Here is a 16,866-nt window from a genome sequence, read left to right on the forward strand (position 1 = left end):
ACCCAATGAACTGGAACAGCTCTGAGCAGTCCCTAGGACCACAGACAAGCCATTCAACACACAGCCATGCCTCAAATCTTAACAATGTTGATGTTCTTTACTTTCAAAGAGCAAAAAAGAACACACCTTTCTTATTCAGAATCCTTATTCTCTATTCGAATATGTACGGGCGTAAGAAAATATATTCAGTTTCCAAAATAAAATGCAATAAAATCTCACTCTAGGGCTGTAAGTTTCTTTCACCATTTTTATGAAATGCCCAAATAGGAATCAATATTAACAAAGAACATTTCCTTAAATAATGTTCCTCTGACTCTTAATCATTTTCCTCCCTCTGTCATCTTCCTGAATATTTCATTTTCTAAATGTCTTTACAAAGATAACAAAAAAATAAACATCTTTCCAGTACACTTAAAAAATCATGGCTAAAATTTTTGGCATCTTCTAGTATAATATTGACATTGCTTATATTTAACATATTATTATTTATTGCTTATATGTTGTTTATATTTAACATTAAATTTGGGTGCTTACCTGCAAAACTACTCTACTCATTTCCAAACTTTTTAGCTCTCATCATTTCCTGCAACCTGAATCAAAAGACTGAAGTGGATTGTTCCCATTTATTTCCTCACCCCAGAGCAAAGCAACTTCATTTTCATCACAGCAGGTGTTCCTGGACAAATACCTAAGTGACCCCAGAAAAATGCCCTCCAAACACCAACATGTCAGAGAATTAACTAGAGAAGGACATTAGAAATCGCCTCATTGGTTCTGTGGATTTCGTTTGGGTGTTATGTACAAAAGAAAGGTCCTGTTCTAGTAAGTCCGACAAAGTTAAATAGATTTATTTTTTTTTTGCAGGACACTCAGAGTCTTAATAAACTAGAAATTTTAGGCTTTATGATCGTCTAATGGGAGAACCCAGTTTCATACAACACTTACTAACAAAAACAGGAAAAACCACTTTAAAGTACCCAAGCTGACAGTATCGTACAACAGTGAAGATTAAAGGATAAGAGGCCACTGTAGTTTCCAATAAAAGAGCAAGATCAGGCTAGTTTCTTCTGGACTCCAGGTCAACCACCAGAACAGCAAGCCAGCTGAAGCCTCCCGGTGTGACACAAGGCACGGTTTGCCTTACAATATGAAGTTTCTAACAGTCGTACTGGAAAGCCTTAAAGAAGATGTATATGTCCACTCATTCACATGCCCCACTATAAAAAGCAGTCCTTATCTTTTTGACAAATCACTGGACCCTTTGAGATTTCCACAAAGTAAATGCTCATTTATACATACTACTATCATCAATTGTGGCCAAATTATGGGCTGACACTTATTCAGAACCCCAGAGTTGGGAACCCCTTTCTTAAAAGTCCTATTAACAACTGCAGTCCTACACACATCACCACCACTGCTGCTGCCACCACCACCTTGGTAATTAAATTGGGTGATTATATTCATACAGGAAGAATGGTAACTTTTAAATTGCATATAAAACATAGCTCATAAAATTTTGTTACTGAACTGAAAAAGATAAAGTCTAAGAGAAGAAAAAACATTCAATTGCATTATGCAAATATAAATTTATATTTTAACTTAAGGAAGTGCTATAACATAGGACATACTGTGAATTTTCAGGAGGACGATTCTGACTTTCACTAGACAAAATAAGATTCAGGTCCCCCTCTACTGTTGAAAGAGGCTGTTAGAGTCACCTATTGCAAAAGCAACAGCTGAAAAAATGTGAAAAAATAGGAATAGTTAATGTTAAATCAGTGTCATGAAAACACTACTCACTGGTGGATGAACAGTAGTTTTAAAAGTTTTTATTATTTTTTTTCCCTTGTATCATTGTTCATTTTGGTACACTCTTTGATTTCTCTCCTCAGGTGGACTCCCCATAATTCTCCCACCATCGTGGCACCCGTGACCATCACCATAGTACCTTGTGCTTTTCCCTTCCATGTTTAGACCCTTCTTTCTCCCATTCCCATCCTGTATGCCTTACATCTATGGTTTGCCTGCCAGTTTCGTCTTTTGAACTAAGTATTTGAGATAAACAGTTTCATTAAACTCATACGTAAAAACTCAAAATGAAAATGCTCTTCAAGCATCATTTAATGGAAAACACCGGAAAATGAAAGTGTCTGGGAAACTACCACTCACAAGGTGTCTGTACGAACCTGCCAGAGGCCAGGAAAGTCCTTTGACTTTCCAGGAACCTGACTTGGGGTTCCTCCACTCACAAAATAGGAGTGATCACCAGCTGCTGCACAGAAGTGCTGGGAAGCAGGGAGGCCGCTGTTTTGCCCCATTCCTATCAACCCAACAAAACTCATCTTTTCTAAGTATTACTTGATCCTATGCCCATCCTCCAAAGAATGCTGCAGGACTCCCAATGGTCTCTATCACATAACACCTCCTGCTCAGTGGTGTGTGTGTGTGTGTGTCTCGGGGGTGGGGAGAGGGGGGAGATATGGTGGGGGTGCTCCATCACAGGGACCCTCTCTGCCAGTGCCCATGTCTCTAGCTGTATAGCTCAGTCCTGGGCTTTCTCCACTATGCTCAGCCTGTACCAAGACCACCTTCCCACACCTTCCACCACTTTGATTCTCCCCTCCACTCAGAATTCCATTCATATCAAAAGAAGCTTTCCTGTGTAAAGCCCACATCAAGTCATTTCAAAACTACCTGTATATCTTCAATTCTTGGAGGCAACTTTCTATGTACACTGAGAACTCCAATCCTGGACCACTCCTCTAATTCCCACTATGGTCATAAAGTAACAGCTTAATTAATCTAATTGCTAACTGTTCTTTACTTCTTCATGAAAAACGATTAAACACCAGATGCCCCTAACACCAGATGCAGATGAAACCACAGTGAGCGGAGTGATCCTCTCTTGGGCCCAGGGCACAGAGCACGAAACTGCCAGAGGGAGGCAGTACCGCACAGCGAGAACACTTGCCATCACCAGGTTGCCACCTGGGCTTCACCATGGACATGAGTGGCCTAGTTACTTAACTTCCCCCAGGTCATTTCCTCATCAGAAAAACAAGAATTACAAAAGTACTGACCTCCCAGGTAGTGAGGATTAAGTAATAAATTACATACAAAGCATTTAGCCCAGGAGCAGGTATGCAGTAGTGATGAACAAACTTAAACTTCTTTCTCTCTAAAGACCATGCAAACCACAAGCCTCTGCAGCAGAACAAGCTCAAAAGCCATGACCCGGTTGGTCCTTCTTTCTTACGTTGATGTTGATCCCCCTTTAACCCCACAGCCAATCAAGTCAAGTTATGTAGACTCTTTCTCAGAATGGCCCTAGGGGCTTCCAGAGATGAATCCAGTCCAGGCCTCCATTACTTTCCCCTAGACTGTCACAGCACCCCCAAGTGACTGTCACCTCTAAGTCTTCCTGCAGCACAACCCATATCTCATAGCATGGCATACTGGTGTTGATCTAATTTCAGATACTTTTAAATCTACTCCATTTCTCCTATCCTCACCTGTTATACATTATAGATAGTAAATCTTGATGTCATACATAAGTGTATATGTATGTATATATATATTTGCACTTATTTTATATGTTTAGATATACAGCATATTTTACTGTCTTTTTCCATAAAATGTATAGTTTCTGAAGAGAGGAATATTTCAGTCTTGTCACTGCAGTATCTTCACTCTTACACATGGTAATCAATCAAAAAATAGCCTTATCTTTACTTATTATCTCAACCAGTGAAATGGCTTCTTACAATTACTGAATTTCTACCTCTCAAATTGCATATTTACATTCCTATTTGACATTCTCGGTTATACAAGCAGGATCAAACACATATACAAAAGTGACACCCTACTTTCTGCCCCCCTCCACCCTAACATGCCCACAAGCCTCCCATTCTTGGTTGATAAATCCACCCTCCCAGTGGTCTAGTCAAAGATTTTGGAGTCATTTTTGCCTCCTCTCTCCTTTCACATTCCAGATCCAATGCAAAAGTAAAGTCAATTGATTCTCTCCAAAATATATCCAGAAATTAACTCCTTCTTCCCAACTCCACTGCTACCCATATTCACATTCTGGTCCAAGCCACTATGATCTCTCACCTGGATAACTACCAACAGTGTTTTATTCTCTTTTCACTCTGATCCTTCAGAGGTCTATTCTCAACACAACAGTCAGAGTGATACTGTTAAAACATAAACTAGATCAACCTGAGGTGGGAGGTCCTATACTTCTAATACACAAACAAGATGTAAACCAATGTTACCTCAATAAAAATAAATATATAAACCAGATCATATCACTCCTCTGGTTTAAAAAAACCCTAATGGCTTTGGGGCCCAAGTCCTAACTTTAACCTACAGGGTCCCACCTGAACAAATCTGAGCTCCCCTCCTACTTGTTTCTCCCCAGCCTACTCAGTTCACATGTCTCCCTCCTTATTGTTCTTCAAATGTGCCAAAAACACTCCAGTCTTCAAACATGGGCTATAGTCATTCCTTTGTTCTGAGACATTCTTTCCCCTTCTGTATCCCCATAACTATAACACCTTTCCTTCAACTCTTTCAAATCTATTCACCTAAAGTCACTTTCTACATGATGACAAGTCTGAATATACTACTTAAGATAGAGGTCCACTGCCCAGATCTATTCCAGAATTCCTGATCCCTCTTATCATACTCTATTTTCTCCATTATCATCTAACAAACTGTGTAACTTCTTTATTATGTGTGTTTATTTTGTTCCCCCTGCTAGATTGACAGCTTCAAGAGAGGAAATATTTGTTTTATTTATCATGTATCTCAAGTGATTAGAACAGATGTGGTACATAACAGTTGCTCAATAAATGTCTGCTGAATTAATCTGTGGGATAAATACATGCATCTGTGGAATGAAAAAAATTAAGTAATCTCTTTCTCAGATATTTAAGGTCATCTTTATCAGGATTTTAATTTACCTACATGTTGTACTCTTCCCTGAGTTCCAGTCACAAGACCGCCCCGTGAGGCCCATCCCCCACCACAGTCCCTCCACTGTGCTCACATGGTCTCCCCATCTCAAACCTGCCTATCTCCATCCACTTCCAGGTCTATTTTTGAACATCGACAAATTTTGTCTGCAAGAGTCTTGAAAATTTTTATGAACTTCCTTTTTAAGCCATGAGGAGGCTCACCACCTTAAAAGATGGACCTGGGTCTGTCTTACTTTTGAAAGCAAGCAATACTTAGCAAAGTATTTTACACTAAACGAATGCTAGGTACAGTTGCAAAACCTCCTTTGACAGATGGGGAAAGAGCCCATCTGCTGGTAAGGATGGGATGGTCAGGTTTTCACTGACCCAGTGAATCCTGGCTCTCAATCCAGTTCTCTTTAAATAACACCACCCTGTTTGCCAGAACCTTTACTCACACTCCAGCCCTGTATCCTATCACAGGAGAGAGTCCTAGAACATACCAAATTCCTAATTGCAAACAGCTGTGAACATATGCAGTAGGATTTGGGAGAAAAAGTGCCACATCTATCTCACACCATCATACTGCCACCTGCACCCAGGCTTAATCATTTTGAAAGGTTGAAGGCAGTTAAGGGTTCACTGGAGACAATCAGGCTTAACTGGACTTTTTGGAACACAGACCACCTACATCTTAAAGAATAAAGAGGAGCACTTACCAGATATCAAGGCTTACTATAAAGCTGTAGTAGTGCAGACAGTATAGCACTAGTAGTTCTAGGTGAAAAAGATATCCATGGGGAGGCTGGGGAGAGTTTGACCCCCACTAAATGCATAACAAAAAAGTTCTAGGAACACTAAAATCTAAATCTGAAAGGAAAACAAAAACCCAAAAAGAATATAGGAGAATATTTTCATGATTTGAGGGTAAACAAAGATCTCTAAACAGGACATAAAAAGCACTACCCATAAAAGAAAATGCTGATAATTTGTACAAACACTGATAATTTGTAAAATTAAGAACTGATATTTCTCAAGACTCCAATAACAGAACATATAAGTCACAGAGTAAAGATATCTGTGAAGTAGATAACCCACACAGGCCTTTTATCTAGAAAACAGGCATACCACCACAGGAGACATTCAAATTGACAAGAAGTGTATTTTTAAAAGTTATATACCCCATTAATAATCATGAAAATAAAAATTAAAGTCACACAGTGAGATATCGCTAAAATAAAAGTAGTTGGTGGACCTCCCCTGGTGGTGCAGCAGTTGAGCACTGGGTTGCGAGGCTGCCCACAGCCTCTGCAGCGCCAGTTCGATCCCTGGCCACTGGTGAGGGTCCCACCAAAAAAAAAAAAAAAAAAGAAAGTAGTTGGTCAAGTGTTGTCATAGACCTGGAATAATTGGAACTCTCTGAAAATGAACTGGTCTGATCACTTTGGAAACTGACTGATAAAAACATTTCCTATGACCCAAAATTCAAAAATTCCTAGAAATTCCTACAAATACACACACACATACACACATACAAAAATGTAAAATACAACATTTGCAACAGCTAAAGCTGGAAATATGCAAATGTCTATCAACAGAACGAGAAGATAAATTAGGATGGGATCAAAGAGATTATATAGCAAAGAAAGAGACTAAACATCCTATAAAGGTGCTAGCTTTTAATTACACAAATCTAGGCAGTATAGTCTACGACACATCTAGGCTATATGATATAATATTGGGACTATCATCACATATGAAGTTTGCCATTAAGCAGAATGTCATCAAGTGACATGTAATAGAAAAAAAAAGATAAAAACAATTACTATTATATAAAATAGTTACACATGTAAAATTCAGAACAATTTTTTCCTCTACATATACAGAATCACAAATTAATAATTAGAATTCTCACTTTATAATGCTTTCCTGTTATATACCTGTTGGTATCTCAAAATACAAAAATCAGGCATCAAAATAAGAAAACATGATGAGAACAAGAGTATTGGAGATACATTTTCCCTCAAAGGAAACAGGAGAATATAATGAGCTAGATATCAAAGAGATAAAATTGGCCTAATCAAGATCTTTTCATTGTAGCAAACATAGGGAGTGATCTAGACAGGAAAACATGGTAAATATAAACAAAGCCTCAGAGAACACAGGGCAAGGTCTTACTGAAGTGAGACACTCGATTATATGCCCCTTACTCCATCTGATTTTTGTTTAGCGTGCAGTAGAATCAGCCTTAGTGGAACTTGAACACCGCCAGCTTATTGACAAACACTGGTGCTGACGGAGTGTAGTCATCGAAGCCCTGCTTCAAACAGGCTCCGATGTGGAAACCCAATATACAAACGGATAAAGAGTGTAACCGCTCCCCTCCTCCCCACTGAATGAAAGGCAGCCTGGCTGACCCCGGGAATCTGAGTCCATCCCTGCAGCCCACAACATGAACCTGTCTTGGTGCAAACACAAGGCTCTCGATACCACATCTGACTGAGACAATTGGAAAGGCGAGACAGCCCATCCTCTCTCACCACCTGCACTTACCTTTCCCAAAGATGCATACTCAGGTAGACAGCCTTCTGAAACGCAAAAAGGTTATTCTTGGGAAGGATTTACAGGGACTGAAGGCAGCACCCATGGTCAGAGTGCAAGTACATTCACCTCAAAAAGACTCACAAAAACAGCCAGTCAAGTCACACATAGACTGGCATGATCTAAAACTGTGGCTTTATGAGAGCAGAATTGACGGGATAAGTCCTTTTTTTGGTCCAACTCATTTTTATTTATTTATTTTTTTATCTTTTCAACGCCATATGAGTTCCTGGAAAACACAGTTTTTCTACAAAGATACCTACTGTCACAACACTCATTAGGCAGCCTACCCCACCCTCCCATACGCTTTTAAGTTACTTGGGCAAAGACTGTTCTGATAGCACCTACATTTGATGACTCTACCCCACCCTATGAGAAATAGTAAAGGAGAGTTATTATTTTGCAATTTGATGGCCATTGGGGTAACTTCTTTATATTATGACTATCTCTTTCAGATTAATCCTAAATAGGGATTAATGGCTCACTTGTTTATGTTTTGTGAGACAAACAAAACTGCCAATGGAAGAAGGGTCCTGGAAGGAAGCAATGCATTCTTCTGTAACAGCTATATGCAAATGATGATGCAACCAGAATTTCAACTCTTTGGAAGCTGCAATTTTTCATTTCCCTCTCTTATTCCTTCAGAGACAAACCAATGTTCAAATAACAAAGATGACAAGCAAACCACTGGCTAACTGGTCAGTAGTTAAGTTGCAAGTTAAAAATAAAGGGTTTCCCAAAAAAACAAAAGAAGGAAAGAAGAAAAAAATTCTCTTTTGTTCTCTCAAGCTGCTTTTTTTTTTAAAATATTATTTTTATAAAGGCCTTTATTTCCCACCTTTTTAGGTGGTAGATCTATTAATCCTCATATAGTTCTGTAAGACAGCCATTACATCCCTGATTTCACAGGAAAGGAAACTAAGGTTTAGAAAATTGAAATGCCTTCTTCATCAACCAACTCCTAATAAGAAGTAGAAACAGGACTCTTACACCATCACCTGCTTCTACACCTCAAAGATGACTCATTTCCTGCCTATGCTTTTTCACCTGTTTTATTCTTCTAATCACAGTAACAAGCATGTACCTCTCTGGACCCCTGAAATGTCTTCCTTCCTCCACCAGGGCTGGTGGTATGGCTGGAGCCACCAACTTCCCTGCCACACGCTGGCAGGACTTCATTCCCAGGAAGGGAAGACTGGCTAGAATGAAGGAAAACACCTGCAGTACATTTCCCAGCCCACCATCTCTCTCCCAGCTTTGTCCCATTCCTCTATCCCCACTTGCTGTGGAAGAAGATGTGAAAGAAAACACCAGAGCTGAACTCACTCAAACTTACTGGATTGTCTTTGCTCATCTCAAGGAAATGCTACCATAACATTTTCATCAAACTGGATTCCACCGGGTACTTCAATACCACCAGGAGCTAGAGGCTCATTTATAATGAAGATTTCAATGGCAGGCATTTTTTACTGGTGCTCCATTGAAAAGTTATGATTACAGTGATGCTAACAGGAATTAAGTGATGGACAAGGAAATAAATGAATCATTCTAGGCATTTTAAAATGTTAAATAATCCCCAGAAAGCATTAGTGAGAAGCAGCTGGGCTTCTAGATTATATGAAACAAAACCTATTTTGCTGCTGCCCTCCCTGATATAGCCTAAAAGACTTGGCCATGTCAAAAGATCACAGAGAAATGGGTGAAGGAGAGGAGGGCTGTTAGAGTAAATCTATTATACTGCTTTACCTATACTTGATGTGGTTATTATCTTCATTTCTGATAAGGAAAATGAGAACCTGAGAGGATAATTAACTTGGCTCAGAGACAAAAGTGGCAGAGCTGGAAAGTAGCTAAGAGTCTCTAAGAACTATTTCCAGAATACATGGTGCTGTATTTCCCCTGCCCCATCTGTACATTTCCCACAAACCATCAAATTAGACAAGCCCAAAGGTCTGAGTGAATCAGAAACTAGGAACAAAAACATTTAAAATGGGCACATTAGCCATCTCCTCTGGAAGGGCAACCTGTATGCACAAAAGGGCTCCCAAATTCTCCACAGACAATAGTCTCTATAAGACGCATATGACATATTCAGGACACGAGATGGTCCAAGGGAAATGTTACATTTTGCCAAATCTTTGTTTGGAGGCCAATTTATTTTTTATAAAGTACCTGCCATTGCCCCCTACTTCCTGGTCTTCCCTTTCTTCTAAAACTTAAAATATTGCAAGGCTTTCTGTAGCTCTGCTGCTAATCTTGGTGAAGATGATTTGGTCTTTTAAATTAAAGAAGGCAGCAGCTCTGCAAGCAGTGCCAACACAGCCGTGGTGGAACAGTGTTCAGAGGAACACTGAACAGGCTCTTCATTTATCACCCTCAACTAACACCTCAGGCAGAGCCTGTGGTCTCAGCTATTCCATGAGGACCAGGTAAGGACAACAAGTACAGCAAATTACATGAGTAGCTTCCATTCATGGAAAACTTATTAACTTCTTCATTCTGGCAGTAGACAGCCCTATCGATTATGAAGGGGATGGACAGAAGTCTGTCTACTTCTCAAATTCCACAACCCTGTGAAAAGATCATGCCACATCCTCCCTTATCTTAAAACCAAGCCAGATGTCTTATTTGGTTCCCCTATATTCCTGCTATAAGTAAAACCATCCTATATTTTTCTTTTTCCTTCTGGCTTATTTCACTGAGCATAATTCCTTCTAGCTCCATCCACGTTGCTGCGAATGGCATGAGTTTATCTTTTTTGATTGCGGAGTAATATTCCATTGTATATATATGCCACATCTTCTTGATCCAGTCATCTATTTTTGGGCATTTGGGTTTAAGACATCAGTGTAAAAAGATAATAACAATACAAAACACAACAAAACAAAAACAGACAATTATAAATCAGAGACATCCTGTAAGGGAGGAGGCGGGACAGGGATCAGAGGGAGGGAGAGAGGAGCACAGGGGACTGTGGTGATGGTGCATGGGTGCCTTGGTGAAGGAAATTCAATGGGGACTACACCTGGAGGGGCGGGGAAGGGGGTGGGAAGCAAATATTATTTAAAAATGAACAATTATGTAAACAAAAATAAATAAATAAATTTAAAAAACCAAGCTAGAGAATCAAAACTACTTAGCCAGAAATGAATCCTTTTTAAATAGGAAGGCATTTGAACTAAAGCACAAAATTAATGAGTTATCTTTGTTAGGAAGAATATACGAACAATCATTTCCATACACTATACGGATGTGTGTGTGGGGGATGTTCACACATACCAGCACTTATGTAAGTGCACACACACTCACCACGTCCCTTACCAAAAGTAACTTCTCCTTTGCCAGCTTTGTCAAACAGCTGAAAGGCCACCATAAACAAAGCATCCGGGGCACACAGGACAGATTCAAATGCTACAAATTCTTGAAATGATATTAATCTGCAACACAAAACAAGCACAAAACAGAAACTCAGTAATTTGTGGAAAACAAAAGCACACACAAATATATACTAATGGAAAAAAAAAAAACAACAGAATATTATTGTCAAATATAAAATTAAAAATTAAAAATACTTTCAAACACTTAGCATTTCTGTTTACATATAGTGGACTGAAATGATGATATATAGAATCTAAAGGGCTATGATAATAAGTCAAACATAACCATTTGACCCAAAATACCATTTTTGTTTCAGATTCAGACTTGGCTTTAGGCGTGCTGTTGTATTCTAAAAATAATACTTACAAACATTAGATTAAGATGTGATTGTGGAAAAGCAAAGTAAAGCAGATTTGTCATTCATTAATACTTCCACGCAATATTTTAAAAATGATTCATGAGATTCATCCATTACTGCTATCTAAAAGTCTGAATGATGGTGATATGGAGGATACAGGAAGAATACAGATAAATCAGACGTAAAATTGACCCCCAAGGGACTTTCAGTCTGGTAAGGCAGAAATAGCAGCACACAGGAAGGACAAATCACACGACAGGAACAATACGATGCTAAGAGAATTCTGGTAAGAAATCAAAGACAACTACCACACAAATGGGAATGTAAGGTGGGCCTTCAAGAAAGAGTGAAACTCATATGTTTCGTGATGGACAAGGTACAGAGGGTACTTTAAACAAAGGAAACACTGGAGAGAGCCAGGTTCACGAGAGCTTAGAAGCATACAAGGAAAATGGTGAGGACACGACTTTGGATAGTAGAGGGCACGAAAGATAACGCTGTGAAAAAATACTGGAAACACAGGACCAGAGGTGACTTTGAGGTCAAGGGGGCCTGGTCAATCTTCTCTAGGAAGCAGGGAGTGATTCAAGCGTCTGAGCAAGGTCAGGACATGATCACATGTGTCCTTCAGGAAGAGCACAACAGGCCGCAGATGCTTTGACTTCTAAGAAGTAAACAGATCCATAAAAGCTTTTCCAGGAATGGTCTTTGCCACTATTTTGTGTTTTTAAATGTCCACACATCCAATGATACATTGAGATAGTTCACGTTTCTGGAAGATAGTTATACAGGTAAGAAAGAAAATGTTTCTTTCTGCATGCTCTGCATATTTCACAGAACATTTCATTACTTCTGAACAGCTAAGAAAGCACATTTTTATACAAAGTAAGTTAACTAAGCCCTTTTCTAGTATGTCACCTGATTATACTAATGTCATAAAGGAGAAACTGCATGGTGGTTCAATATGCTATATTGTATCATTCACAATCCAAAACACCTCCTTATACATAGGAACATCTAGAAACAGCATTTGTTACAGGACAGTACCTATCCAGAACAGTTGTCCTATTTCACTGGGAAACCTAGGTTTAAGCAACACTGGCAAAGGGGAAGGCAGACAAATTTGAGTCACACATTCTTGGCTGGCCTCAAGGAGATTACGAACTGTCAGGGGAAGAAGAAGAATTATATGCATATATATCAACTAGAATGCAAGGGCTGAAAGTCAAAACTAGAAGAAATCAAGCACTATGGTGCACAAAAGGAAAAGTGGTTCAATTTGCCTAGAACTGAGGAATGTTTCATGCAGGTGTGGCATTTAAAGGACAGATTTTAAAGTTGGAAAGATCTTAGACATCAACTTCCTTATTTTACCTTTGAGAAAATTAGGTTATGACTGTAAGGTGAGTTTCTGGCATTTTGGGCCATAAACCAGGTGTCCTAATTTCCATTTAGCTGAGATAGAATTCTAGCTGGCTTGCAAAGATGAAAAGAAGAAAGAAAGGAGGAGAGAGGGCATTCCCCAATGGGGAAAGGCTGAGCAAAGTTCACAGGTGAAGACTTATGGGGACCCACTCTGTGTCTACAAGATCACCAGGAGAGGCAATGCAGTAGGACCAGGAATGCCAGCCACCCACAGAAAACCTGTAAGACCAAGTTACACAATCTTGACTTTCATGCCGAGAGTGAGAAGTCACTGAAGGCTTTGGGGTTAATAAATATTAGATTCAGATCTTTGTTTCTGATAAGGAACTGAAGTGAAAGAAAAATCTAGCAGAGGGAAAACAAGTTGTGGGCTGTTTAGCCTGGCAGTAGGAGCCTAATCCAGAGCTAGAGCACTGAGAATGAGAAAAGGGAAAAGGTTCGAGAAATACAGTGACAGCAGGAATGACAAAACTTGGTCCCAAAACTTCTAAGTTGTATAACTGAGTGGGAGGATGATAATATCACCAAAATTAAAGAATAAAAAAGAGAAAGAGAAAGAGGACTTGTGACAGGGTAAGACCAAGTCTGACTCTTAAATGTGAGGTACCAGGGACAATGAAGCATTGTGTCCAACAGGAAACCAAATGGACCAGTATGGAACCCAGGAAAGAAAAGAGGCTAACATGGATAGAATAGTGCTCCTACCCTGCCCCACCTAAAATAGTTCTCATTGCAGTCATTTCCACTTCAGAATGTCATCTTATTTGGAAATAGGGTTGTTGTTGCAAGTGTAATTAGTTAAGGTGGTCTTTGACAGAATCAGGCAAGCACCTATTTCAATATGACTTATTAAAAAGGGAAGTTTGGACACAGACATGCACACAGGGAGAAGCCCAGTGAAAAGGAAGCCAGAGGTGAGAGGGAGGCTTATAAAAACCAAGGAAGACCAGAGATTGCCAGCAAAACACCAGAAGCTGGGGGAGAGGTGCACCACAGGTTCTCCCCGACAGCTCCTAAAGGTACCATGCTGCTGCTGACATCCTGATTGCAGGCTTCAGAGATGACACATATCTGTTGTTTTTTTAAGCCACCTAGTTTGCAGTACTTTGTTAGGACAGCCTGCACAAACTAACAAGGAGGCCAATATCGGAAACACAGATTTGGGAGTTTTCAAAGAAAGGCTACTTAAAGCTGTGGAAGAACCTGCCCAGAAGCATTTCCATTAGGGGTGATGCTCCCCACACTCACCATCACAGCAGCATGGACGGGAAATGTGTTTCTATTTCTGATTGTTTACTTTCTTCTCGCCACCAGCCCTCACATCCACTACCCCTACTGAGGGGGCATCACCAAACACACAGCAACACTGCCCAGCAGCTTAAGTTGCTGGCAGTTTGTCCAGGCAGAAAACAATTATATTTGCTAAGTTATCCCTGCACAGACATTAGGTTTAAAGCAAACCACACAGTGCTACCTACAAAAAGCACATTAAAAAAATTAATCACACGAATAAAGAACAGCTTAAATACAATGAAAAGAACATCTAACCTCTCTCAAAATAGTATAAGAAACCTGAAGATTATCTATATGCATGAACAAATCCTCCTCTGGCAATGTCATTGTGGTTTCATAACCATAACTGGCCAATGAATGCACTGGTATTTTAGGCACGTTACAGATACCAAAAAGGTATGTAATTTGGTAATCCTGTTAGATACAAGTATACATCTATGTAGGAGGCACGCAGGTAAACCATGAAATCATAACGTCTTACTGTTCATCAAGATCATTTCGGGTTTTCAAGGTAATCTGACTAGAACACTATCAGAATAATTACATGGTACTATATTCATTTACAGCAGGCTATCTAAAAACATTTATAAACATATATAGTTTTTTTATATAAACAGTTCTTTAGTCTTGCTTTACAGATTTAATGGGTATTAGCAGAAGTTACAACAAAGAATACAAGCTTAATCAAGTTCAGACCTGGCTGGTGAGCTCACTCAGTTCCTTTTCCACCCTTACCTTCCAATGCTTCTTTGACAATTAGACGCCCTTTAAAACAAATCACATAACTCTGATGAGCTCTGACTAGTACCTAAGGAACAGTACTTGACACTCCAGTATGAGCCACCACTAGTGGCTCACCTGCAGCCACTAATAGTAGAACTTGGGTCAGCGACACACAAGCAGAGGAGTGACCTGCTCATAGGCCTATGGCACTCAGATCTAGGGAGAGCGGTTTCTAAGGACCCCATTCCATGACTCTGAGGCTACCAGAGATTTTTTTTTTTAAGCAAGTCATGTTTGTTTTCCAAATCACTGGAGTTACTGTTCTTTCTGAAAGCCATTTATTACAGCAGCAACTTTACAGCTCCTTTAAAGTTCAGATAAAACACTGCACTCTACTATCAAATACTGAGCCAAAGAGTAAAGGGATTAAAAGTGGATTACAAATCTGTACACTATGCTTGGGGCAATGTAAGATCATATATCTCCTGAACACACAGACACTAAAAGGATACATGCCAAAATGATGACCTAAAGTAGTATAACCCAGTTCTCCCCACCCCAACTCAACTTTACAAGGGACAGCTCTGAGCTTGGAGATACTCAGAACAGAGTATGTGGACAAAAAAATATATCCTGCAAAAAGTCTTTAAGGGATACAAAAGAACTTGAGATAAGTTACTCAAAGAATTCTGAAAAGATCGCTACATCTCCCCTCCTACGAGAAAGGAGGAGGCAGAGAAAGTCAGTGAAATTCGGAACAGGACATCAGAGGGAAGCCAGGACAAATGGAAAAGAATGTCTGCCCGGCAGGAGAGGTCAAATGTGATCAAGGAGAGCTGGAGGCAGGAAGGGAGGGCCAACCAACAGGGTGGGGTCTCAGCGTCTCCTCAGGCTGGACATGGGCCAGTGCTAAGAACACACAGAAGTGCAATCTCTGCTTCCTATGAAACGGTTGTCTAGGGGGACAGAGAGCCAGGAAGCCAAAAGGAACCCTGGAGACGAAGAGCCACAAGCAGTGCGGACCCAAGCAGAGGGCGGTGTGTGCTCACATCAGGACAGGAGACAAAGATTTGAAATTTTTAGTGACATGAATTTGTACTTCAGAGTGTTTAACCAGGATGTTCAGTGAATTGAAGGGAAAGGAGTTGGGGAGATGTGTTGGCTGAACCCAGGAAAAGCCGTGAGGACCTGAGGAATAAAGAAGAGCTCCTCATGGCAACGAGACGGATGTGTGTGGTGCTGGGCTATCGGAGGACAATTTGACAACACAGCAGGAGCCTAAAGTTGCCTACACCCCTTAACATCAGAATCCCACTTGTAGGAACATATCCAAAAGAAATTATTGAGTGTGTACAAACTTCTATCAACAGGGATGCTCATACAGCATCAATAACAACAGTAAAAAAAGGTAAACCACCTCCATAGATGACTGACTAAAGGAACATTCATACCTAGGACTACTCGCCAAGTATTAAAATTTTATAAACATAAAAGTTCATGTTATCAAGTAAAAATTCAGTTAAACAAATGTATATAAACAACCCCATATTGTTAAAAGTAGACAAAAATAAAATTTTATACAACACAGCACAATGAGGTATTGGCAGTGGTTATTTCCAAGTAGTTAAATTATTATAAGTTTAAGCTTTTGCTCTTTCCTGCTCATATTTTCTAATCTTCTCCATCATACACATAATGTATTATATTTGTAATGTGAAGAAAATAAAACTTTACATGAAACAAAACAGCAAAGGACCTGAAACTTGAGTAGTAGTGGAAGGAGACTAAGAAGTTGAGGGGGAAGGGAGGAAGTGGGTTAAAAAAAAATGAAGGCAAGAGTCACAGAACTCTGGCTACCCAAGGTGGATAACATCCAGTTCTCTTCCTCCCTGCTGTTGCTTATTCTTGCTCAGCAGTGGCTTATACCCCATGTGGTCCCTTTCATCTCCTGCTTGGCTCCTATCTCCAGGCCAACTCTGCGGCTATGAAAGTTTAAGCAACTGCACATAAGGATCTGATCTGTTCATACTTCAGGAAGTCTGGTCGTAGACAATGCACCATATCAAAATTCAATTACCACTTTTACTTAAGGTTCCTAACCGCAAGAGTGATTTGCAAAAATAACTT

At 39.8% G+C, this 16,866-nt stretch overlaps 1 protein-coding gene across 1 annotated transcript in view; it reads right to left on the reverse strand.

The window, feature by feature from the left end:
- The window catches only part of SLC25A13 (solute carrier family 25 member 13), a gene marked incomplete at both ends in the record, with an annotated part of 168,415 nt that overhangs the window by 87,310 nt on the left and 64,239 nt on the right, over positions 1–16,866 (reverse strand). Inside the window, 1 exon segment of the mRNA XM_084229817.1 lies at positions 10,884–10,999. Coding sequence (XP_084085943.1) covers positions 10,884–10,999 — 116 coding nt within the window.

The sequence above is a fragment of the Talpa europaea genome (genome assembly GCF_964194135.1).
Source record: "Talpa europaea genome assembly, chromosome: 3".
NCBI classification, from domain to species: Eukaryota; Metazoa; Chordata; class Mammalia; order Eulipotyphla; family Talpidae; genus Talpa; species Talpa europaea.